This window comes from Bos mutus, chromosome 5 (genome assembly GCF_027580195.1).
Source record: "Bos mutus isolate GX-2022 chromosome 5, NWIPB_WYAK_1.1, whole genome shotgun sequence".
Classification (NCBI taxonomy): Eukaryota; Metazoa; Chordata; class Mammalia; order Artiodactyla; family Bovidae; genus Bos; species Bos mutus.
The window spans coordinates 74,167,331-74,192,501 of NC_091621.1; the positions used below are offsets into that span (position 1 = coordinate 74,167,331).

At 40.3% G+C, this 25,171-nt stretch overlaps 1 protein-coding gene across 2 annotated transcripts in view; it reads right to left on the bottom strand.

The window, feature by feature from the left end:
* Window positions 1–19,342: 19,342 nt before the first annotated feature.
* Window positions 19,343–25,171, bottom strand: part of A2M (alpha-2-macroglobulin) — a 71,519-nt gene continuing 65,690 nt past the window's right edge. For both annotated transcript variants that reach the window (XM_070371047.1, XM_005898457.3), the window contains exons 31-37: window positions 24,809–25,027; window positions 24,532–24,659; window positions 23,053–23,143; window positions 21,928–21,993; window positions 20,406–20,508; window positions 19,878–19,919; window positions 19,343–19,542 (exon numbers count right to left, since the gene is read on the bottom strand). In XM_070371047.1, coding sequence (XP_070227148.1) covers window positions 19,526–19,542; window positions 19,878–19,919; window positions 20,406–20,508; window positions 21,928–21,993; window positions 23,053–23,143; window positions 24,532–24,659; window positions 24,809–25,027 — 666 coding nt within the window. In that variant the 3' untranslated portion in view covers window positions 19,343–19,525. The remainder of the gene's footprint in view (window positions 19,543–19,877; window positions 19,920–20,405; window positions 20,509–21,927; window positions 21,994–23,052; window positions 23,144–24,531; window positions 24,660–24,808; window positions 25,028–25,171) is intronic.

Genomic DNA, 25,171 nt, shown 5'->3' on the forward strand with positions numbered 1-25,171 from the left:
AAACATCTTCTGAGACAGGCAGATAACTGTGTAAGTGCCAAAATTAATATTTGATTTTATATCTTGGGGAGCAAACTCCCATGAAGTGCGTTCTTTAGTGTAGCTCCATAAGATTTCTCTCTTTTTTGCCTCCTAGTCTTACTATTACAAGTTTTAGTATTGTCCCTTGAAATCACTGCTATAATTTGCTAAATCATTCCACTATACTTAGACATTTAGATTTATTTCTATTGCTATAAATTATAGAACATTTAACATTTTATTTGTACTTATTTTTCCTTCTTTGGGGTTATGTCTATGCTAATTTCTAAGGAATAAAAATGTTAAATCAAAAAGAATGTGCATTTAGAATTTATGTACATGATCACACAATTTGTGATAAGTTGAAACTTGACTATAATTATTTTGATTTCCAGGAAAGTGGTTTTTTATTTGTATCCAGTGGACACTGCACATTCTTATTTATTGCCAGTATGTTTATTCCTACACCAGCTTTCTGGGGTGCTCTGCTTGAGAATGGGAAAACAGGTTAAGAGCATTAAAACAATATTAAAAATCTCTTTACAAAAGTATTGGTGGTAGTTTAGTTGCTAAGTCGTGTCAGACTCCTGTCACCCCACAGACTGTAGCCCTCCAGGCTCCTCTGTCCATAGGATTCTCCAGGCAAGAATACTGCAGTGGGTTGCCATTTTCTTCTCCAGGAGAAATACAAAAAGGATTACATGCTCATTACAGGAATTAGAGAAACTATGAGAGCAGATCGGAGAGGGCGATGGCACCCTACTCCAGTACTCTTGCCTAGAAAGTCCATGGATGGAGGAGCCTGGTAGGCTGCAGTCCATGAGGTCATGAAGAGTCGGACACGACTGAACGACTTCACTTTAACTTTTCACTTTCCTGCATTGGAGAAGGAAATGGCAACCCACTCCAGTGTTCTTGCCTGGAGAATCCCAGGGACGGGGGAGCCTGGTGGGCTGCTGTCTCTGGGGTCGCACAGAGTCGGACACGACTGAAGCGACTTAGCAGTAGCAGCATGAAAGCAGATATAATAAAATAAAATCACTAATAATTTTACAACATGGTGATCATCACTAAGTATTTTGACATATTTTTGCTTTTTTGTACTGACTTTACTACAAATACTTCACTGCTGCTGCTGCTATTAAGTCGCTTCAGTCGTGTCCGACTCTGTGCGATCCCATGAATCGCAGCACGCTAGGCCTTCCTGTCCATCACCAACTCCCGGAGTTCACTCAGACTCACGTCCATCGAGTCAGTGATGCCATCCAGCCAACTCATCCTCTGTCGTCCCCTTCTCCTCCTGCCCTCAATCCCTCCCAGCATCAGAGTCTTTTCCAGTGAGTCAACTCTTCGCATGAGGTGGCCAAAGTACTGGAGTTTCAGCTTTAGCATCATTCCTTCCAAAGAAATCCCAGGGCTTATCTCCTTCAGAATGGATTGTTTGGATCTCCTTGCAGTCCAAGGGACTCTCAAGAGTCTTCTCCAACACCACAGTTCAAAAGCATCAATTCTTCGGCGCTCAGCCTTCTTCACAGTCCAACTCTTACATCCATACATGACTACTGGAAAAACCATAGCCTTGACTAGACAGACGTTTGTTGGCAAAGTAATGTCTCTGCTTTTCAATATGCTATCTAGGTTGGTCATAACTTTTCTTCCAAGGAGTAAGCGTCTTTTAATTTCATGGCTGCAGTCACCATCTGCAGTGATTTTGGAGCCCCCAAAAATACAGTCTGACACTGTTTCTACTGTTTCCCCATCTATTTCCCATGAAGTAATGGGACCAAATGCCATGATCTTCATTATCTGAATGTTGAGCTTTAAGCCAACTTTTTCACTCTCCACTTTCACCTTCATCAAGAGGCTTTCTAGTTCCTCTTCACTTTCTGCCATAAGGGTGGTGTCATCTGCATATCTGAGGTTATTGATATTTCTCCTGGCAATCTTGATTCCAGCTTGTGCTCCTTACAGCCCAGGGTTTCTCAATGTACTCTGCTTATTTAACATAAGCAGGGTGACAATATAGAGCCTTGACGTACTCCTTTTCCTATTTGGAACAAGTCTGTTGTTCCATGTCCAGTTCTACCTGTTGCTTCCTGACCTGCATACAAATTTTTCAAGAGTCAGGTCAGGTGGCCTAGTATTCCCATCTCTTTCAGAATTTTCCACAGTTTATTGTGATCCACACAGTCAAATGCTTTGGCATAGTCAATAAAGCAGAAATAGATGTTTTCTGGAACTCTCTTGCTTTTTTGATGATCCAGCGGATGTTGGCAACTTGATCTCTGTGAAAAGAAGAGAAGGGAAAAGCAAAGGAGAAAAGGAAAGATATAAGCATCTGAATGCAGAGTTCCAAAGAATAGCAAGAAGAGATAAGAAAGCCTTTCTCAGCGATCAATGCAAAGAAATAGAGGAAAACAACAGAATGGGAAAGATTAGAGATCTCTTCAAGAAAGTTAGAGATACCAAAGGAACATTTCATGCAAAGATGGGCTCGATAAAGGACAGAAATGGTATGGACCTCACAGAAGCAGAAGATATTAAGAAGAGGCGGCAAGAATACACAGAAGAACTGTACAAAAAAGATCTTCATGACCCAGATAATCACGATGGTGTGATCACTCACCTAGAGCCAGACATCCTGGAATGTGAAGTCAAGAGGGCCTTAGAAAGCATCACTATGAACAAAGCTAGTGGAGGCGATGGAATTCCAGTTGAGCTATTTCAAATCCTGAAAGATGATGTTGTAAAAGTGCTGCACTCAATATGCCAGCAAATTTGGAAAACTCAGCAGTGGCCACAGGACTGGAAAAGGTCTGTTTTCATTCCAATCCCAAAGAAAGGCAATGTCAAAGAATGCTCAAACTATCACACCATTGCACTCATCTCACATGCTAGTAAAGTAATGCTGCAGGTCATGGGGTCACAAAGAGTTGGAGATGATTTAGAGGTTGAACAACAACCACAATCCTTTCCTTCCTTCCTTCTCTTTCCCATCCACTTTGAAAAGATGGTGCTGATGAATTTACTTTCAGGGCAGCAATGGAGAAGCAGACATAGAGAACAGACCTATGGACACAGGGGTGGGGGGCGGGGCAGAGGAGAAGAAGGAGAGGGTGAGATGTATGGAGAGAGTAACATGGAAATTTACAATACCACATGTGAAATAGATAGCCGATGGTAATTTGCTGTATGACTCAGGGAACTCAAGCAGGGGCTCTGTGAGAATCTAGAAGGGTGGGATGGGAGAGAGATGGGAGGGAGGTTCAGAAGGGAGGGGACATGGGTGTACCTATGGATGATTCTTGTTGATGTGTGGCAGAAAATGGCAAAATTCTGTAAAGGAATTATCCTTAAATTAAAAAATAAACTAAAAATATAATGAACTAGCTTATCTGAACAAGTTCAGTTTACATACCCAGATTTCGGATTTTTAATAAAACAAACAGACATATATGATGATCTCTTGTGATTTTAACTGCCCTCTTGTGGTCAAAGTCGATGATTGCCCTGATCTAAGAATTGCTATATTGTCACCCTGCTTGTTTAAGTTATATGCAGAGTACATCATGAGAAACACTGGGCTGGAAGAAGCACAAGCTGGAATCAAGATTGCCGGGAGAAATATCAATAACCTCAGATACACAGATGACACCACCCTTATGGTAGAAAGTGAAGAGGAACTAAAATGCCTCTTGATGAAAGTGAAAGTGCAGAGTGAAAAAGTTGTCTTAAAGCTCAACATTCAGAAAACGAAGATCATGGCATTTGGTCCCATTACTTCATGGGAAATAGATGGGGAAACAGTGGAAACAGTGTCAGACTTTATTTTCTGGGGCTCCAAAATCACTGCAGATGGTGACTGCAGATGGTGACTGCAGCATGAAATTAAAAGACGCTTACTCCTTGGAAGAAAAGTTATGACCAACCTAGATAGCATATTGAAAAGCAGAGACATTACTTTGCCAACAGAGGTCCGTCTAGTCCAGGCTATGGTTTTTCCAGTGGTCATGTATGGATGTGAGAGTTGGACTGTGAAGAAGGCTGAGCACCGAAGAATTGATGCTTTTGAACTGTGGTGTTGGAGAAGACTCTTGAGAGTCCCTTGGACTGCAAGGAGATCCAACCAGTCCATTCTGAAGGAGATCAGCCCTGGGATTTCTTTGGAGGGAATGATGCTGAAGCTGAAACTACAGTACTTTGGCCACCTCATGCAAAGAGTTGACTCATTGGAAAATACTCTGATGCTGGGAGGGATTGGGGGCAGGAGGAGAAGGGGACGACGGAGGATGAGATGGCTGGATGGCATCACTGACTCGATGGATGTGAGTCTGAGTGAACTCCGGGAGTTGGTGATGGACAAGGAGGCCTTGCGTGCTGGGATTCATGGGGTCACAAAGAGTCGGACACGACTGAGCGACTGAACTGAATGGAACTGAAGAATTGCTGAAGTACTCTGTCCAAGGTCATTCAGAGGGTATTGAGTTAAAGACTGCTCTTTCAGGTTTTTGTCTGTTTTATTTTTAAATGACTAATCCTGGGTAGAATCTGTTATCCAATCACTTATCTTGTTTCTAGAAAAATTCTTGTGTCGTTTTGACTTTACTCAGATCCCCGAATAGTGCATTTGTGGTGAATCATTCCCTTTGTCACCAGACATTTTCAAACAGAAATCTAGGATCATTTGATTAGTCAGACTGCTTGTACACTGTATTCAGGTCACTGCCAGTTATCAACTCTAGTCCTGAATGACAGTGACTAGAGTGAATTCACTAGAGTGAATAAGAACAAAAAACCTAACATTAAGTGGCAAGGAAAGTAAAAGTATCAGCAGTAGCACGTGTCAGTAATGAATAAAAGAACAAAAGAGGATAAAACAGAAATACATCATATTTTTAATAGAAAGGTGACAGTTGATTACAGAAAACGAAGCTTTCCAAAAACTAAGAGAGAAAGGAGAAGATGCAGGTAGAATCAAGTGCTAATCTTGGTATCATTTTGGAGTGGTTCATAGTCACATGCGCTATGTCATTTCACTGTATGGCACAGGGACTTTCCCGGTGGTCCACTGCTTAAGACTCTGCGCTCCCAATGCAGAGGGCCCAGGTTTGATTCCTGGCTGGGGAACTAAGATCCCACATGTCATTCAGATGGCCAAAAGGTAAAAAAAAAGTGCATCTGGTAGATGGCACAGAATTATCATAAAGCCCCTGATGTAGTGCTAGGTCCCCAGGCTTTTTCTGTCCTTAATAAACGAGTCATCTAACCCCCTACCCCATTTGGAAAGACAAAGCCATGCTGTCCATTTTTCTGTTTAAGTACCTTCTGTATTGGGTTATCCAAGTCAGGAAATCTTAGTGTTCTGCAGAGAACACTAGACTGGAAATCAAGAGCTTTTTCACTATTTGCCTGAAATGTAGCAATGATGTATTTGGAATTTTAGCTAGCTCTTCTGTTCTGTGTCTCCCTCCCAGGCCTACATCTGGCATTCAACATTCCTAAAACTTATTTTCATTAGAGGGCATTTCATCTGAATCGCTCTTTATACTCTGTGTCCTTATGTACATCACGTGGCTGCTGCCAATGCAGCATTTCCTAAAAGAGTGCCTCACCATTGTTTCTGAGATTGGTTGCCAACCAGGTCTTCAAGCTAACACATTTTTGACCTGACTAGGAGTTGTTCAGGGAGGGTTTCAAACAACAACCAGAATTCCAGTTCCTTTTTCAAATTACTCACTGCCTAAAACACTGAGAGATTAAAGCTGTTTAATGGGAAGGTCAATGGGAAAGCAGCCAAGTTCATACATGAAGAAGGAATGTTGACTGCCTGACAGCTATTGTGTAAAACGCTGTGTCAGACTTGTTTCCCAAGATGGCTGCCCGTCTCCCATCAAACATGATCTTTAAAAACAAAGAAGCAAATGCCTTCATTGAGTATAGCTGATGAACCATGAACTACACCTATTTGAAGTGTATATAATAATGAACCACAGGCTCTTTTGTCCCTGCCACTCCCTCATCAAGAACTAGAGTCCATTTTCCCTACTCTTCATTCTGGACTGAATATTTATGGCACTCACCTTTCTTTGTCTCCTCATCATTTATTGAGTTTGTGTACACATGTCTTGTCGGAGAAGGCAATGGCACTCCACTCCAGTACTCTTGCCTGGAAAATCCCAAGGACGGAGGAGCCTGGTAGGCTGCAGTCCATGGGGTTGCTAAGAGTCGGACACGACTGAGTGACTTCACTTTCACTTTCACTTTTCACTTTCGTGCACTGGAGAAGGAAATGGCAACCCACTCCAGTGTTCTTGCCTGGAGAATCCCAGGTTTTGGGGAGCCTGGTGGGCTACCGTCTATGGGGTTCCACAGAGTCGGACACGACTGAAGGGACTTAGCAGCAGCAGCAGCAGCAGCAGCAGAGGAAGGAGCCAGAGCAGTAGGAGAAAATTCAGATAATATGGTATCATGAAAATAAAGGAAAACCAAGGCATGAAAATTTAAGAGGTATAAAAATGAATAAAGATTTTTACAAATTTGGGCAATTGTAAAATTTGTTTATTTTCAGTTTGGGTCAGATTTAATGAAGGATTATTTACATATAGAAACTTAGTCCTTTAGTATATAATTCTGTGTCACTCAGTTGTGTTTGACTCTCATGCAACCCCATGGACTGTAGCTTGCCAGTTCTCCACTGTCTCTGGGATTCTCCAGGCTAGAACACTGGAATGGGTAGTATTCCCTTCTCCAGGGGAGCTTCCTGACCCAGGGAGTGAATCCAGGTCTCCTGCATTGCAGGAGGATTCTTTACCTTCTGAGCCACAGGAGTTCTTTTAATTTTTAATTCTTCTAGGGTTAATTATTACTATTTATTATTTTGGTAAAATACTATAAACTTTCCTGAAACAGGAAATTCCTTGCTTGGAATATTGCTCTACCAAGTCAGATCCTTCTCCTCAGGGGTGGAATACACACTGCTCTGAGTACCACACTGAACTGCAAGACCAAATGGAGTTCTAGTCCTGTTTTTACACTGGATAGTTTATTGAACTCTATTTGAACTCTTATGGTATGCTAGGCTGTGTTATCTAATTTAACACTTCCAATTACCTCACCAAGTGGGTCTTATTATTGCCCCCACTTTAGAGATGGAGTACCCAGAGGTTAGGTCACCTACTGGGGACTCACAGCTAAGCGCAGCAAGAAAATCTGAACTCAGGTGTTCTGGGCCCAGGGCCCCAGCTTTTCTTCACCACTATGCAGCATTGCCTCTTTCATGTGCTTCTGATGAAGTCACCTTTGCTTCTAACCTAAGCTACAGCTTCCTGAGCACTAACACTGGGATAAGTAGATTTTCATGAGAAGAAGCCTTAGAAAGAACACTGAAGAGTTCAAGACTCGCATGATGATTGAGAATGTCTGGAGTTAGAATGCCAGGGTTCAAATCCTGAGTTCTCTGGTTTACTTAAGATTGCAAAGCCTCACTTTTACATCCTTAAAATGTGGATACTAATAGTATCTGCTCATAGGATTACTGTGAAAGTGCAGAAAGAAAGCTGTGTAATATGTTCATGACAGGGCAGGATGCAAGGTGAGCAAGGATAAGTGTTAGAGCACCTCCCTTTTCCCCACCCTTAGTAATAATAATAAAACAATAACAATGATAATAATCACTCTTCCCAAGATGTGTTAAGGGAAACAGTTATAAGTCTGCTACTGATATGAATGATGTAGGGAAGAAATTTATCAATCTTTAGACAATACAGCTACTAGATTATCTTTGTAAAGATTCTGTGAGGAACAGAGCTGCTATGACTTTAATACAGATTCTACAGCTTTTCAATACTTATTTCATCATGTAGTTTCTATAGTTAAGAGGAAGAGAGAAAAAAGGTGGAAGGAAAGAAGAAAGGGAAATCAAAGACAAGAAGGCAGGGAAGCCGGAGACAGGAAAATGCACAATATTTTTTCACCTTTTACAAGTTGCTGCATAAAAGTGAGCCTCTCCTGGAGGCTTTCCTGTTTAGAGATGTAATCATTTTCCATTTATACTCACACCTTCTTCCCCTGTTTTGCTTCCCATAGTGGGAAACATTTCTTATACGCAATTTAGCTTCCTCATTTATCTTGCTTTTTATCTTTCTCCTCACTCTAGAGCATAAGCTCTCTGTTGTTCAGTTGCTAAGTCTGTCTGACTCTGTGATGTCAGGCTTCCCTGTCCTTCACTGTCTCTCGGATTTTGCTCAGATTCATGTCCACTGAGACAGTGATCATATCTAACCATCTCATCCCGTCACGCGCTTCTTCTGCTCTCAATCTTTCCCAACATCTGGGTCCTTTCCGATGAGTCTGCTCTTATATCAGGTGGCCAAAGTATTGGAGCGTCAGCTTCAACATCAGTCCTTCCAATGAATATTCAGGGTTGATTTCCTTTAGGATTGACTGGTTTGATCTCCTTGCAATCCAAGGGACTCTCAAGAGTCTTCTCCAGCACTACCATTGGAAAGCATCAATTCTTTGGCGCTCAGCCTTCTTTATGGTCCGACTCTCACATTCGTACACAAGTACTGGAAAAACCATAGCTTTGACTAGACAGACCTTTGCTTGCAAAGTGATGTCTCTTCTTTTTAATATGCTGTCTAGGTTTGTCATAGCTTAAGCGCTTTAATTAAGCTCTCTGAAGGTGGGGATTTTTGTCTGTTTTACTTCCTAGTGGGCCAGAGTGTAGTTGCTCAATAAATAATGGTTGAATGATTGATGGACATGAAACAGAAAGCAAAAGCATTTGCAATTGGAGACAAAATAGGGATGATGAGCTAGAAGGCTTGAACCAATTTTATAAAATGTTAATTTCCTATAACAGTTACGGTATGACTGAAGAACTTACCTGTCTTCCCTTGGCATCCCACAAGTCTCCTTCTTGTATTTGCACTCTATCCAAATAAATTACACAAGAGTACATTTAGCTGCACTTTGCCTGAGTCCCACACCTTCTGAGGACATTTCTTTTGCTTAAATATTAACCTGCTTCAAGTACAGGAAGCCCAATTACTGGATATGACCAATTTTTTCTTCTCAGAATCTGAGCCCAACTATGTTTTGACATAACTCTTTTTACTAGTTTTTAATCAGAAACTAATCAGAATACACAAAGTGAAAAACATAACAAAACACTTTAAAAACTATCATTATCCACAAAGTTATAATTTGTTTCTTATTTTTAGCTGAACTTGATAGTTTAGGTAATTTTTTCATTTTGAAAAATGACCTGAAGAATAAAATACATTGATAATAACTGTCAACATCTGAAAATTAAAATCTTGATCCTTTAATGTTGTTCCAGAAAGGTCTCCAGCTCATTGTCCAGTGAAAATAATGGCTCATTTATTTTCCTGCTAAATTTCTCTCTATGGGGATTCTGATGTCTCTGCCATCCTGCATTTTTTAAAAGGATACTTGAAGGACATCTTTTAAGACAGTCAGTCCACAAACATAAAGCCAGTATAGAGGAATTAAAGAAAAAAAACTGGAATCCAAATGCAGGCTTTACTATTTTTTAAACCGTTTTTTCTAAATTGTAAATCAAATTGACTCAGTGAACCCTTTAAATGAAAGTCAATTTTTTATTGCCTAAGGGGTTGTATCTCCTCTCGGCCGCCACCCCTAACCTCGGACTCTGGGTAGCTCCTCTTGGCTGCCGCCCCTGACCTCGGACGTGGGGTAGCTCCTCCAGGCCGCCACCCCTAACCTTGGACGTTGGGTAGCTCCTCTCGGCTGTTCCTGAGCCGTCGCAGCCTGGCACTCTCGGCTGCTGCCCCTGACCTCGGACGTGGGGTAACTCCTCTTGGCCGCCTCCCAATTGCCAACATCCGCTGCATCATCGAAAAAGCAAGAGAGTTCCAGAAAAACATCTATTTCTGCTTTATTGACTATGCCAAAGCCTTTGACTGTGTGGATCCCAATAAACTGTGGAAAATTCTGAAAGAGATGGGAATACCAGACCACCTGACCTGCCTCTTGAGAAATTTGTATGCAGGTCAGGAAGCAACAGTTAGAACTGGACATGGAACAACAGACCGGTTCCAAATAGAAAAAGGAGTACGTCAAGGCTGTATATTGTCACCCTGCTTATTTAACTTCTATGCAGAGTACATCATGAGAAATGCTGGACTGGAAGAAGCACAAGCTGGAATCAAGATTGCCAGGAGAAATATCAATAACCTCAGATATGCAGATGACACCACCCTTATGGCAGAAAGTGAAGAAGAACTAAAAAGCCTCTTGATGAAGGTGAAAGAGGAGAGTGAAAAAGTTGGCTTAAAACTCAACATTCAGAAAACGAAGATCATGGCATCTGGTCCTATCACTTCATGGGAAATAAATGGGGAAACAGTGGAAACAATGTCAGACTTTATTTTTTTGGGCTCCAAAATCACTGCACATGGTGACTGCAGCCATGAAATTAAAAGACGCTTACTCCTTGAAAGGAAAGTTCTGACCAACCTAGATACCATATTGAAAAGCAGAGACATTACTTTGCCAACAGAGGTCCATCTAGTCAAGGCTATGGTTTTCCCTGTGGTCATGTATGGATGTGAGAGTTTGACTGTGAAGGCTTGAGCACCGAAGAATTGATGCTTTTGAAATGTGGTGTTGGAGAAGACTCTTGAGAGTCCCTTGGACTGCAAGGAGATCCAACCAGTCCATTCTGAAGGAGATCAGCCCTGGGATTTCTTTGGAAGGAATGAGGGTAAAGCTGAAACTCCAGTACTTTGGCCACCTCATGTGAACAGTTGACTCATTGGAAAAGACTCTGATGCCGGGAAGGACTGAGGGCAGGAGGAGAAGGGGAGGACAGAGGATGAGATGGCTGGATGGCATCACTGACTCGATGGACGTGAGTCTGAGTGAACTCCAGGAGTTGGTGATGGACAGGGAGGCCTGGTGTGCTTCGATTCATGGAGTCGCAAAGAGTCAGACACGACTGAGCGACTGAACTGAACTGAAGGGGTTGTATAAACTTCCATTGATTTTGCTGCAATTTTCTCCTTCCTTGACCCAACTGGGTAAAATCTGCCATTTATCTGTAAAGGATTAAGAATTTTATCTAGTGGAAGAAGAGTTTTTGCATGTTCTAATTCAGAGCCAGTTAATTTATTTTATCTGCTCTATAGTATTTTATTGCACAATACCACATTTTATTCTGCCCTTTTAATATTTAAACTGTGGTTTCTAGGTTTTTCTGATAACAATGCTGTAATGAGTGTTCTTGCATAGGCTCCTTATTTACATGTGGGGATTTCTTTATGGTAGATACGCAGAAGTGGAATTGTTACCATACTGTATGTATATTTTAGAATACTAACAAATTAGCCTTCAAGGTATATATTCCCCTTCTGCAATCTTGCCCAATTATAACAGTGCCAAACTTAAAAAATTTTTCCCAATGTGTATAAATAATGTTGTTTTAATTTGTATGTTTCTGATTACTAAACAGGCTAGGTAACTCCTGTGTTTACCAACCACTTATATTTCCTTTAGTTGTTTCATGTCTTTTGTCGATTTTTCTATTGATTTGTCTTATTCATGGTGATTTATAGCCTTTAAAAGATATATTCAAACACTAATATTTTTAAAATTGAAATACAGTTGATTTACAATGCTGTGTTAATTTCTGCTGTACACAGTGATTCAGTTATATATAGTTTATATATATGTGTGTGTGTGTATCTATCTATCTATCTATATATGGTAAAAGGCATGGCAACCCACTCCAGTATTCTTGCCTGGTGAATCCCATGGACAGAGGAGCCTGACGGGCTACAGTCCCTAGGGTTGCAAAGAGTGGGACATGACTGAAGCGACTAAGCAGGCAGGCACACACACACACACACACACACACACACACACACACATATATATATGTTCTTTTTCATTATAGTTTATCCCAATAGGTTGGATACAGTTCCTTGTGCTGTACAGTAGGACCTTGTTGTTTATCCATTCTATGCATGTAACAGCTACATCTGCTAACCCCGAACTCCCACTCCATCCCTCTCCCATCCCATCTCCCTTGGCAACCACAAGTCTGTTCTCTGTTAGAGACGAATACTTGTTTATTTGAATTAAAAGTATCCTCTCCCAGTATGTCTTTTGTTTACCTAAAAATTTTTTGACCCTTGTTTGTAAGTTAGCTAGGTATATATTTTTAGATTTGAAGATATTTTCTCTCAATATTTTGAGATATTTTGTTATCTTCTGGCTTCAAGTACTGTTTTTGAGTAATCTGTTCCTTCTAATATATGTTCTTTGTCTTTGTTTTCTGAATTTCACTCTGATATGCCTAACATTGGATTTTTTGTGTGTGTTTTTACTATACTGAAGTATATAAAGTATAAAAATTGTCATTTCAACCATTATTTAAATGCATAATTCAGTAGCTTTAAGTATATATGCAATGTTGTATAATCATCACCACTATTTTATCTCCAAATCCTTTTTGCCACTCTTAAGAGAAGCGTTGTACCCATTAAGCAATAGCTCCCCAGTCTTCCACCTATCCCCTGTCCCTGGTATCCTCTAGTCTACTTTCTGTTTCTAAGACATCTTCTCTTTTAGATATTTCATATAAGTGGAATCATACAATATTTGTCCTTTTGTTTCTGGCTTATTTCACTTAGCATAATGTTTTCAAGTTTCATCTATGTTGTAGAAATGTCAGAACCATATCCCTTTTTTATGGCCAAATAATTTTCCACTGTAGGTACATACCACCTTTTATATATCCCTTCACCATCTGTTGATGGATTTTTGATTACCAGCTTATTGTGACTAATGGTGCTGTGAACAATGGCATACAAGTATCCATCTGATTGAGTTTTCTTTTCCAATTCTTTGGAGGTATATTCTTAAGAGTGGAACTGTCAAATCATATAGTAATTTTATGTTTAACTTTTTGAGGCTCCACCACACTTTTTCACAGAGGCTGCACCATTTTACATTCCTGGTAGCTGCACAAAGGCTATAATTTCTCTACATCCTTGACAACACTTGTTAATTTTTAAAACAATTATAGCCATTTTTGTAGATATAAAGTGGTATCTCATTATGGTCTCAATTTGTGTTTCTCTAATCAGTAATAGTATCAGGGTTCCTTCAGGTCAGTCAGTTCAGTCACTCAGTCATGTCTGACTTTTTGCGATCCCATGGACTGCAGCACACCAGGCTTCCCTGTCCATCACCAATTCCCGGAGCTTGCTTAAACTCATGTCCATCGAATTGGTAATGTCATCCAACCATCTCATTCTCTGTTGTCCCCTTCTCCTTCTGCCTTTAAAATCTTTCCCAGCATCAGGGTCTTTTCCAATGAGTCAGTTCTTTGCATCAGGTGGCCAAAGTATTGGAGTTTCAGCTTCAGCATCAGTCCTTTCAGTGAATATTCAGGACTGATTTCCTTTAGGATGGACTGGTCTGATCTCCTTGCAGTCCAAGGGACTCTCAAGAGTCTTGTCCAATACCACAGTTCAAAAGCATCCATTCTTTGGTGCTTAGCTTTCTTTATAATCCAACTCTCACATCCATACATAACTACTGGAAAAACCATAGCTTTGACTAGATGGACCTTTGTCGGCAAAGTAATGTCTCTGCTTTTTAATATGCTGTCTAGGTTTGTCATAGCTTTTCTTCCAAGGAGTAAGCATCTTTGAATTTCATGGCTGCAGTCACCATCTGCAGTGATTTTGGAGTTCCAAACATAGTCTCTTACTGTTTGCTTTGTTTCTCTATTTGCCATGAAGTGATATGACCGGATGCCATGATCAAAGTTTTCTGAATGTTGAGTTTTAAGCCAGTTTCTTCATTCTCCTCTTCCACTTTCATCAAGAGGCTCTTTAGTTCTTCTTCCCTTTTTTGCCATAAGGGTGGTGTCATCTGTGTATCTGAGGTTATTGATATATCTCCTGGAAATTTTGATTCCAGCTTGTGCTTCATTCAGCCTGGCATTTCACATGATATACGTCACATTTAAGTTAAATAAGCAGAGTGACAATATGCAGCCTTGAGGTACTTCTTTTCCTATTTTGAACTAGTCTGTTTTCCCATGTCCAGTTCTAACTGCTGCTTCTTGACCTGCATACAGATTTCTCAGGAGGCAGGTAAGGTAGTCTTGGTAGTCCCATCTCTTCAAGAATTTCCCACAGTTTGTTGTTCTTTCAGGTACTTATATGTCATTTATATATCTTTGGAGAAATACCTATTCAAGTGCTTTGACATATTTTAACAAGTCTTCTAGGTGATTCTGATGCACACTAAGCTTTTAAAAATCAAGTGACTAGAAACTAATAAACTACTACCACAAATAATGTATTAACATAATCAGAACCAACTGGAATAAAGGTGTTAGTTTTTTTTTGAAAAAATATTTATTTATTTGTGCTGAGTCTTAGTTGTGGCACACGGGATCTAGTTCCTTGATCAGGGTTTGAACCTGGGTCCCCTGCATTGGGAGCTCCTTGTCTTAAGCACTGAGCACCAGGGAAGTTCCAAGTGTTAGTTTTTTGCTGTAAGACTATTTAATAGATCACAGTGAATATGTGCTATTCAGTTTTCAAAAGCTTGTCTCTTGTCTTCTTAAGTAGACAAAGGCTGAGGAGAAATAGATAAACATTTGGGGAAAGGAAGAGGAGAAATCGAATAAGTGGTGGATAAACAGAAACAAGAGCAGGAAAATACTTTCCACAAAACCAGATATGTGGAGTATTTAAGACCCAATGAGGATTATGAAGTAAGATGTCTTTAATTGTACTTTATATAGTAAGTATTCTTTTTTCTTGTACAGAAGGGCAGGTACTGAATTCAAGGACTTCTCTGTAGCTCAAATGGTTAAGAATTTGCCTGGGATTCAGGAAACCAGGGTTTGATCCTGGGCTGGAATATCCTCTGGAGAAGGGAATGGCAATCCACTCCAGTATTTTTGCCTGGAGAATTCCATGGACAGAGAAGCCTGGCAGGCTATAATTCGTGGGGTCGCAAAGAGTCGGACGTGGCTGAGCGACTAACACATACCTTGAAGTGAAGTGAAGTTGCTCAGTTGTGTCCGACTCTTTGTGACCCCATGAGCTACAGCCTACCATGCTCTTCCATCCATGGCATTTTCCAGGCAAGAGTACTGGAGTGGGCTGCCATTTCCTTTCCAGAGGATCTTCCCGACCCAGGGATCAAACCCCGGTCTCCCGCATTGTAGGCAGACGCTTTACCATCTGACCCATCGGGAAGTCCAATAGTAACTATGCTCATGTGATTCAATAGTCAAATAATTTTAAATGGTACTCACTAAGTGGTCTCTTCCTATCCTTGAGAACCTCTGCCTACTTTTTCCTGTTCCTGTAGGTAGGTAAGTGCTTCCCCTTTTGACCGTGCTGGGTCTTCATTGTTATGCATAGGCGCTCAGGCTTAGTTGCCTGGTGGCATGTGGGAGGTGGATTCTTAACCACTGGACCATTGGGCAAGTCCCAGGTAAGTACATTTTTAGTAGCTTTTTTTTTCCCTTTCTGGTGGACATCATTCGAGTCTTAGTTTATGTAAGCGCAAAAAAAAAAGGACACTTTATTTCCTTCCCCTCCCATTATTTAAGAGCCTGTTTTATGTATCCTGTCCTTTGCTCTATTGTTTTCTCATAACAGTATAATCCTGGAGATATTTCTGTATTGATATGTAGAGTGCTTTTTTCATTCTGTTTCCAGCCACATATTTTGCCATCGTTTAGATGTTTCCTAATATATTCTGAATTCTTGTGACCACTTTCATACAGTAAACTGTTATACCCTCACCTCCCAGTATTAACTTTTGATTTTTCAGTGGCGTTTACATGAATATAAAAGACATTTATTCTTCAGAGGTAGATCAAGTATTCTTTCTCTTTGAATTCCTGCCATAATCATGCAATCAACCTCTGACCTCTCTATCTCTTTTACTGTCATGTCTCCAAATACTTTTACAGAAAGAATAAATAGTTCACGAAATTTGATGTTGTCAAGGTTTATCATTCTTTAAAAGTCTGCTGAATTTTAATTCCATGATTCCCAACCAGTAGGCTGGTGGCAGATCTATTTTCAATTATAATTAGATCTTTTCTTCAGGATAAAGAACACGATGTAAAAATTCATGACTCAAGAGCGTCCAGGTCTCTCTGGTTACGAAAATAATGTCCAAAATCCTCTTACAATGAAAGGAAAAGTGAATCGAGTTATAAAAGAATTCATACAGAGTGCCTGGTAATTACCAGAATATCAGAATTTGAATGTAGTATGTCAAAACTTGAGAAGGTCATTGTATCTGGAGTCCATCCTAGTAATAAATAGTTTGCAATATTTATCATGTAGTATTACAATAAGCCAAATATGAATCTGTTTGTTTTATTCTTCAATGTAATTTCTCTAAGGAAAGAATTCCAATGTATTCAATTTTGCATCATAGCATGGAATATAGTGCCTGACACGCTGGAATGAATGAATAAATGTTTCTTGAGTGAGTCTTCTTGGTCCAAGGAGATACAGTGATTGATTTGCAACAAGCATACCCTTCAAGTACATTTGCAGTCATGACTTCCATAAGAACAAAGGACTAGACTAAGTGATAGAATTTATTATAATCCTGTTAGTTTATTTCCTTTAGTCATACATAGCATATTGAAAAGCAGAGATATTACTTTGCCAACAAAGGTCCATCTAGTCAAGGCTATGGTTTTTCCAGTGGTCATGTATGGATGTGAGAGTTGGACCGTGAAGAAAGCTGAGTGCCGAAGAATTGATGCTTTTGAACTGTGGTGTTGGAGAAGACTCTTGAGAGTCCCTTGGACTGCAAAGAGATCCAACCAGTCCATTCTGAAGGAGATCAGCCCTGGGATTTCTTTGGAAGGAATGAGGGTAAAGCTGAAACTCCAGTACTTTGGCCACCTCATGTGAACAGTTGACTTATTGGAAAAGACTCTGATGCTGGGAGGGATTGGGGGCAGGAGGAGAAGGGGACGACAGAGGAATAGATGGCTGGATGGCATCACTGACTCGATGGACATGAGTCTGGGTGAACTCCAGGAGTTGGTGATGGACAGGGAGGCCTGGTGTGCTTCGATTCATGGGGTTGCAAAGAGTTGGACATGACTGAGCGACTGAACTGAGGAGAAGGCAATGGCACCCCACTCCAGTATTCTTGCCTAGAGAATCCCGTGGACAGAGCAGCCTGGTGGGCTGCTGTCCGTAGGGTTGCACAGAATCAGACATGACTGAAGTGACTTACCATGCATGCATGCATTGGAGAAGGAAATGGCAAACCACTCCAGTATTCTTGCTTGGAGAATCCCAGGGACAGAGGAGCCTGGTGGGCTGCCATCTATGGGGTTGCACAGAGTTGGACATGACTGAAGTGACTTAGCAGCAGCAGCAGTCATACCCCTAATTTCTTTTATATTTCATGACTTAGATTGATCTAATTATAACATTTATTCAGCTCTGAAATGTTGTTTTCTTGGCCTTGTTGTCTGGTGTGGGTTGGAGAGGCAGAATGGTTTGAGGTTATGAGTGTAGACTTGGAAGCCAGACTTCTTGATATTGAATTCTGGTTTAGCCATTTACTCCCTGAATAACTTGGGGAAATTACACCTCTCTGTGCCTCAGTGTCCTCACTTGCTATGAAAGTGAAAGTGTTAGTCACTCAGTTGTGTCCCCAACTCTGTGACCCCGTGGACTGTAGCCCACTAGGCTCCTCTGTCCATGGGATTCTCCAGGCAAGAATACTTGAGTGGGCTGCCATTTCCTCCTCCAGGGGATTTTCCAAACCCTGGTATCCTGCATTGCAGGCAGATTTGTTTATTGTCTGAGCCACCAGGGAAGCCTCAATTGTTATAATAATACCTATTTCATAGGGTTGATATATTAATACCTATGAAGTGCTTAGAGTAGAATCTAGCACAAAGGTGATTAACTTTCTTAAAGATTTTTTTGATGTGGACCATTTTAAAAGTCTTTATTGAATTCGTTATAATATTGCTTCTGTTTTATATTTTTTGGCTAAGAGGCACATATGATCTTAGCTCCCTAACTAGGGATCGGACCTACACCCAACTGCATTGGAAGGCAAAGTTAACCACTGATAGCCAGGGAAGTTCCAGGGTGATAGCTTTTAGCTTTTACTTTTGCCTAGCCTGGAGACAAAGCTAAGGGTGCTTGAACTTCAAAGACCTTCACAGTTCTTTGTTTATAGCATCCAGGCTCTGTCAGACTCAACCAAATGAAGGCTAGGACACCTAGGACTTTCCAGGGACCTTCTCTTCAAACTCTGGAAGCTTCTACTCCTCCATCCATATGATGGATGATTTAATGCATATGAGTATCTCCTTGAATTTGTATTCATCCTTTGATTCTGGCTCAAAGTTCCAAAAAAAGAGATGTTTCAATGTAACACTCTTATTTAGGCTTTGAGCCCTATGTATTCTTTCTTCTAGGAAAACTCACTTCTCTTTGAATCACCTCTTCAGTATTTTCAATCTGTCATCCTTCACTGAATCTGATACCCAAGGTTAACTAACTGATCACATATATTGATCAATGGCAGATTTGGTTCTCAGGACACATAACTTTCAATTCAAATCAAGTCCCAATTAATATGCTGCCTCCCTATGTTGGACAGTCAACTTTCTATTTCATTACTTCCCTTTAATGTGGAGTCTTTCTTTCTCCAGACAGCCTTTTGTTCTCTCATAAATCCACTCTTTGGCTTTTTCTTAGAGTCCTGCCATAACCAAACACACTTTAAATGCTCCTAGTATATAATCCAATACTTTCTTCTTTTCCCGGCAACCTTTAAATGAAGCCTACTCAGACTACCATCTCTGTAATGTTTCTCATTTTTGAAGTCCCTTAACCCTTGACTTTTTAAACAGTAATTTTATTTATTTATTTTTGGCTGTGCTGGGTCTGTATTGCTGCACAAAGGCTTTCTCTAGTTGTGGTGAGTGGGGGCTACTCTCTACTTGCAGTGTGTGGGCTTCTCGTTGCGGTGGCTTCTCTTGTTGCAGAGCATGGGCTCTAGTGTGTGCAGACTTCAGTAGCTGCAGCGTGTGGGCTCAGCAGCTGCAGCTCCTGAGTGCTAGAGCACACACTCAATAGTTGTTGCACATGGGCTTAGTTGCTCCACAGGATGTGGTATCTTTCCTGATCGGGGATCAAATCCTTGTCTCCAGGATTGGCAGGTGGATTCTTTACCACTGAGCCAGCACGGAAACCCCTTTCTATGAATTTTTATCTCAGGAGTCCATGGGAATCACATGGAAGTGTAATAAACATTTATTGAGTAAATGAGAAAACAGTGATAGAGACTGACCAGGAAAAAAAAAAAAAAAAAAAGGTTTATTCAACAAGCCTTCAGAGATGTTAAAAATTGTCTTTCTTCCACGGAGATCTGAGTCTGTGGAACAGGGAATCCAGCAAAGCAGTTTTCATTGACATGGTCTTTAAGCATTTCCAGTATCTGTGATAGTGGAAAGGACAGAAAGTTCAGATGGACATGGGTTTCTGGAGCAGTGGAAATTCTTTCCCTGAGATCTGGGTGGCATATTGCCAGAGGAAATCCAGTTAGTATAGTGGAAATGAGATTCATTACTTAAAATGATTCAACTTGCAGTTCTATGAACCGTCTAAGATTTGACTATCAGGGGCCCCTTTTCAATAAAGGTATTTTTTTTAACAATAAGTTGCACCTTGAGCAGTATGATATCCATGAAAAATATTTAGCCAGAATTTTATGGAGGAGATTTGAGGGGAGACAAAGTGGTTCTCATTCCATCTGGAAGGAGGTTTGCTTACCTTTGCTGCAAGGAGCACTGTACTCAGCAACTGCAAACTCATCTGAATAAAAACAAAAACAGTCAAACAAAGTGAGAGGGAAAGCAAACATCGATGGGATATAGGTTAGTGAGAGAATCTTTACTGTGGGAAGAATTGTATCAGAAACACCAGCATCATTCATTTGATGTGTTCTCACTGCCTTGTATCTTCAAATACTTTATGTTATGCTTTCCTTTACCCTAAACTCTTGAAGGGCAGCAGTTTAGATATCATACTTATTTAAATTTCATATTGTCCTATAGTTGATTTTAACTGAAGAAAAAAGAACTAGATATCCTACAGGTGCTTTGTATTAGGAATAGTACAATTATACAATAGGTAATTTCTACAATGTTTGTGTAGAAGACAAAGACAGGAGAATCAGACTTGGTGGAGACAAAATGAACTGATGAGAGCAGTTAGTTTAATGAACTGGCCCAACACATCTTTCAAATATAAATCTCTAATCAAGAATTTAATTTCTGTGTGAACGTTGCTCTCACTCACCTGTCTCATAATAGTCATAGACTTTCACTATGGCAGGTTTCAGATCCCTTACTGGGATGTCTTGCAGAACTGTGAAGGTCAAGGTCAGGGTCTCATTTGTCACCTATAAAGCAAAAAGGAATTAAATGACCCTCCAGGGAGCTTCCGTCTCTCTTCTTTGAGTGAGTTTAAGTATTCACCTCTTTTGGGGAAAAACTTTTTGTCAACTAACAGGGTCCTTAAATTGGGTTAAAAGCTCTCAAAGTAGATGAAAACTTCCCCAAACTGTTTCTTAAATAGCTAAAACTATTCATACACTCCCATTAATATGAGTTCATGGCTCTGTTTATTGGGGTGAATGATGTATGCTTTTTATTGTTTGAATACCTATGTTTATTTTTAAGTATCAGAATTCAATATTTTCAGTTCTCTATCATGCAGAAATACTTGTTAACTCAAAATACGTGTATATATATATATATGGCTGAGTCCTTTCGCTTTTCACCTGAAGCTGACACAACATTGTTAATTGGCTCATGTATGCGTGCTAAGTTGCTTCAGTTGTGTCTGACTCTTTGCGACCCTATAGACTACAGCCCACCAGGCTTCTCTATCCATGGGATTTTCCAGGCAAGAATACTGGAGTGGGTTGCCATGCTCTCCTCCAGGGGATCTTCCTGAACCAGAGATTGAACTCTTGTCTGTTATGTCTTCTGCATTGGCAGGTAGGTTTTTTACCACTGAGCCACCTGGGAAGCCCAACTGGCTATACCCCTGTATAAAATAAAAAGTTAAAAAAAAAAGGAATATAAAAGGCAGATCGCTGCAGACTTAAGTTTCATAAAATTGTAAGCTATAATATCCATCAATATGGGAACAAATAAACTATGTAACACACAACTACAAAACCAGATTGGTTTATTGATGGACTGATCTTATATTTTATGGTCTAAGTCCTTCCTGAGATTGGTATTACCCTTTTGTCTTACTGATGTGATGTTGAAATGTGTGTGTGCTGAGTCATGTCCAACCCTTAGCGACGCCAAGGACTATAGCCCACCAGGCTCCTCTGTCCATGGGATTTCTCAGGCAAGAATACTGGAGTCGGTTGCCATTTACTTCTCCAGGGGATCTTCCTGACCCGGGGATCAAACCCTTGTCTCTTAAGTCTCCTGCATTGGCAGGTGGATTCTTTACCATTGGTGTCACCTGGTATATGATATTATGTTGATTATGTTGATATAATAATTGACTAACCCCAATGGTTGCTTCCTTCTATTATGCAGTATTTGCAAAATAACTTGTGCACATAAGTCAGCACCTTTTGTGGAGAATTTCTTGCTTTTGGGGGGTCCTAGAAATATTCATATCCCAATATTATATATAAGTCATTTCTTCCCATAGTCCCAGATGAAATATAAATAGAGGAGAGGAGAATATTTATTGGAACTAATGTTAGAATTCTCAAATTTTTAGTATGGAGATGATGTCTCCAAAAATGTCTTATCTGTATATTTTGCAACTAGACTGGCAGGGCACTCACCTTATCCAGATAAATCAAAACATGGTTGTTGCTAACTTCTGTTCGGCTCACATTAGATCTTTCTAGCTGAAGAAAATTAAGACATTGTAAATGTTAATAAACAGATGAAAACCCTGGGGAACCAGATAAAAGAATGCTTATTACCAAACTAAGCCTGAGGGTGAAATTTCTTGAAATGCTTTTTATAAGCAAAGACAATAATGTGGCAAAATTAAAGAGGAAAGGTAATTGGGATGCAGGGTTTAATATTAGTATGATACAGGACCTATGTATAAAGTTGATTTATTTGAGGAACAGGGAACAAAAAAGCTTAGAAATTACCCATATCTCAAGGTTCAATTCACATTCCATTCCTTTATGGAGGCTTTTTTTTTTCTTTACTTTTTCTTATTCTCAGTTTTCTCTGTACTTCTGCAATAGTTCTACTTTGTTAATCTTTTTCATATTTTTTCACTGGTTCATGTGCTTATGCTTTATTTTCTGAAGATTCTAAGCTCCGTTAAAGTAAGAGCCTGCCAACACTTTTTTTCCTAGTAGATGGGGCTCCTACCATAGTGCTGTTCATGACAGGAGACAGACTGCTGCTGTGTCACTAAAGCAGTGGACAGGAAGGATGCTGGAGCTGGCATCCAGCATCCAGGTCTGCCCAGGAAGCTCAGAAGACTAAATTAATATGATCCCTAATAGCTGCCACCCCAGTATGACCCATGGTGGAAGAACAGTCTCAAAATTGTCTGAGTTGACCACTGAAGTTAGTAGTGAAAGACTAGTTAATGATAACAATGCTTCATAAAACTAGAAGAAAAGGAGAAAGTTTTACAGACCATTTGTTTTTCATGGGTGGCAGTTTTGGGTTATTAGTACTTAAAATTAATATTTCAAATTAATATCTTAATGGAAATGTGACCAAAAAATCCATCACAAAATTTTGAGACCCATTAAAGCAAAGTTTAATGGGAAAACAAACAACTCCCCATACAAACATACTAAATTATATTTCTGCATTTGGTGAAAGTAATGTCTTTGGTAGGAGTTGATTTAATAGTATTTTATATTAATGTCTTAGTCTAGAGATATATAAAACATTAAATAAAATAGAGTCTCCTTGGCTTATTGTAAACCTACCATTTTCACTGTTGGTTTCAAGGGAATGAAGCCAGATACCATCTTCACGTCAACAATTGCCATATTGGAGGCTGGACGGCTTCCAATATAACTAAAAATCCAGGGAAGAAAGGAGTTAGGATTTTCTGTGTCATTAAATATTCTTTTTCTATGTCCATTAAGCACATAAGAGTCCTGAAAGGTACCAGAAATCTTCCTAAATTTCTTATCAAGGAGCTAAAAAAACTGGCTGTGCATTAGAATCTTCAGGGGAGACTGTTGAAGCCACAGAGACCAGGCCTTACTCCAGACCAGATGAATCAGAATTGCATGGGTGTGACCTCTGAGCATCTGCCTTTTAAGAAAGCTCTATAAGTGCTGTATAGTTGGGCAGTTCAGTTTAGTCGCTCAGTCATGTCTGACTCTTTGCGACCCCATGGACTGTACCATGCCAGGCCTTCCTATCCATCACCAACTCCCGTCCAACACCATACTCAAACTCATGTCCATCGAGTTGGTGATGCCATCCAACCATCTCATCCTCTGCCGTCCCCTTCTCCTCCCACCTTCAGTCTTTCTCAGCATCAGGGTCTTTTCATATGAGTCAGTTCTTCATATCAGGTGGCCAAAGTATTGGAGTTTCAGCTTCAGCAACAGTCCTTCCAATGACTATTCAATACTGATTTCCTTTAGGATGGACTGTTGGATCTCCTTGCAGTCCAAGGGACTCTCAAGAGTCTTTTCCAACACCACAGTTCAAAAGCATAGATGGGCATGAGATTGCTAATCTATCCAGTTATTTGTTACATGTACTTTGTCTTTTTTCCTGAATAATATCCCCAACCAGGTTATAATATTCTTGTTGTTCAGTCACTAAGTCGGGTCTGACTCTTTGTATCCCATAGACTACAGGATGCCAGGCTCCCTTGTCCTTCCTATCTGCCAGAGTTTGCTCATAATATCTTGTGGACAGATACAAATAGCCCAGTAGTTACTTGAAAATGGCTGCATATGTATATATTTCCCCCAGATTGATTATTTTATATATAATCTGAGATTTAATTATCACCAGTAGGAATTTTAACTAGAGAGTCACTACTCCCTTCTATTCATACTTTGCAAGAGGTCTCCACCTTTGTCCTGGATAAAGCAAGAATAATATCGGATTTCATGACAATAGAATGAAATCAGGATGAATCATTATATTAGAATAAAATCAGGAATTCAGGTTAGAGGCAAGGGGTAATGTTCTTTATGTAATTATTATTGAGGGGGTTAATAAGCTATAAATAAGGAGATTAGACATTAAGAGATCCTGCAGTGGGGGATATACAATGTAAACTTCATCACTGAGAAATTCTGTGTCAACATGGGAACAGGTTGCTTTTTCAATAAATGCAGAACAGACATTCACCGTCATGCTGCTCTGCTTAATGCGGAGTTCTAGTGAGAAGATTGGCTGTTATACTCAGAACTACATGATGCAGTCAGAGGTCTTACCTGACACTCAGTGAGATCTGGAAGCTGGTGTGGGCTTTGGGTCCATCACAAGTTTGGGGCAGAGTCTGCACCTCCAAAGCAAATGGGAACTCATCTTTTTTCGGGAGAATATTGTATTTCAAAGATGTCTGTGGAACAGAGAAAAATCTGTGATTTTTCCTTCTCCAGGACTCCGCCCAGATACCTCAACCCTTTCTCTCATTTGCGCCATCGTTCACTGAGTTACGACTTTTCATTGACCGTGGTGACTCTGGATCTTCTGTGCCCAGAATCTCACCTGGAGGTAAACACATCCTTCTCCTGTGACTGACATGCTGTACTCTCCAGGCACCTCTGGCAATGAAACCTGCTGTAGTAACAGGCGGTTGCTGTTTTCCACTTGGAATTTTGTGGAAAATGTCCCTGAAGACTGGATGGTCACCTGTGCAGCCTTCCTAGCGCTGGTGAATGTGGCTGCTCCGTATCTGGACAAGGCGTGGAGAGCTACCACTGTGTCCTGGAAGAGACAGGTGAGAGGACCCACTTAGGCATGACAGCCCTTGAAAGACCCAAAAGTCCATGTTGTTAATAGTGAAAGTCACTCAGTCATGTCTGACTCTTTGCGACCCCATGGACTGTAGCCCGCCAGGCTCCTCTGTCC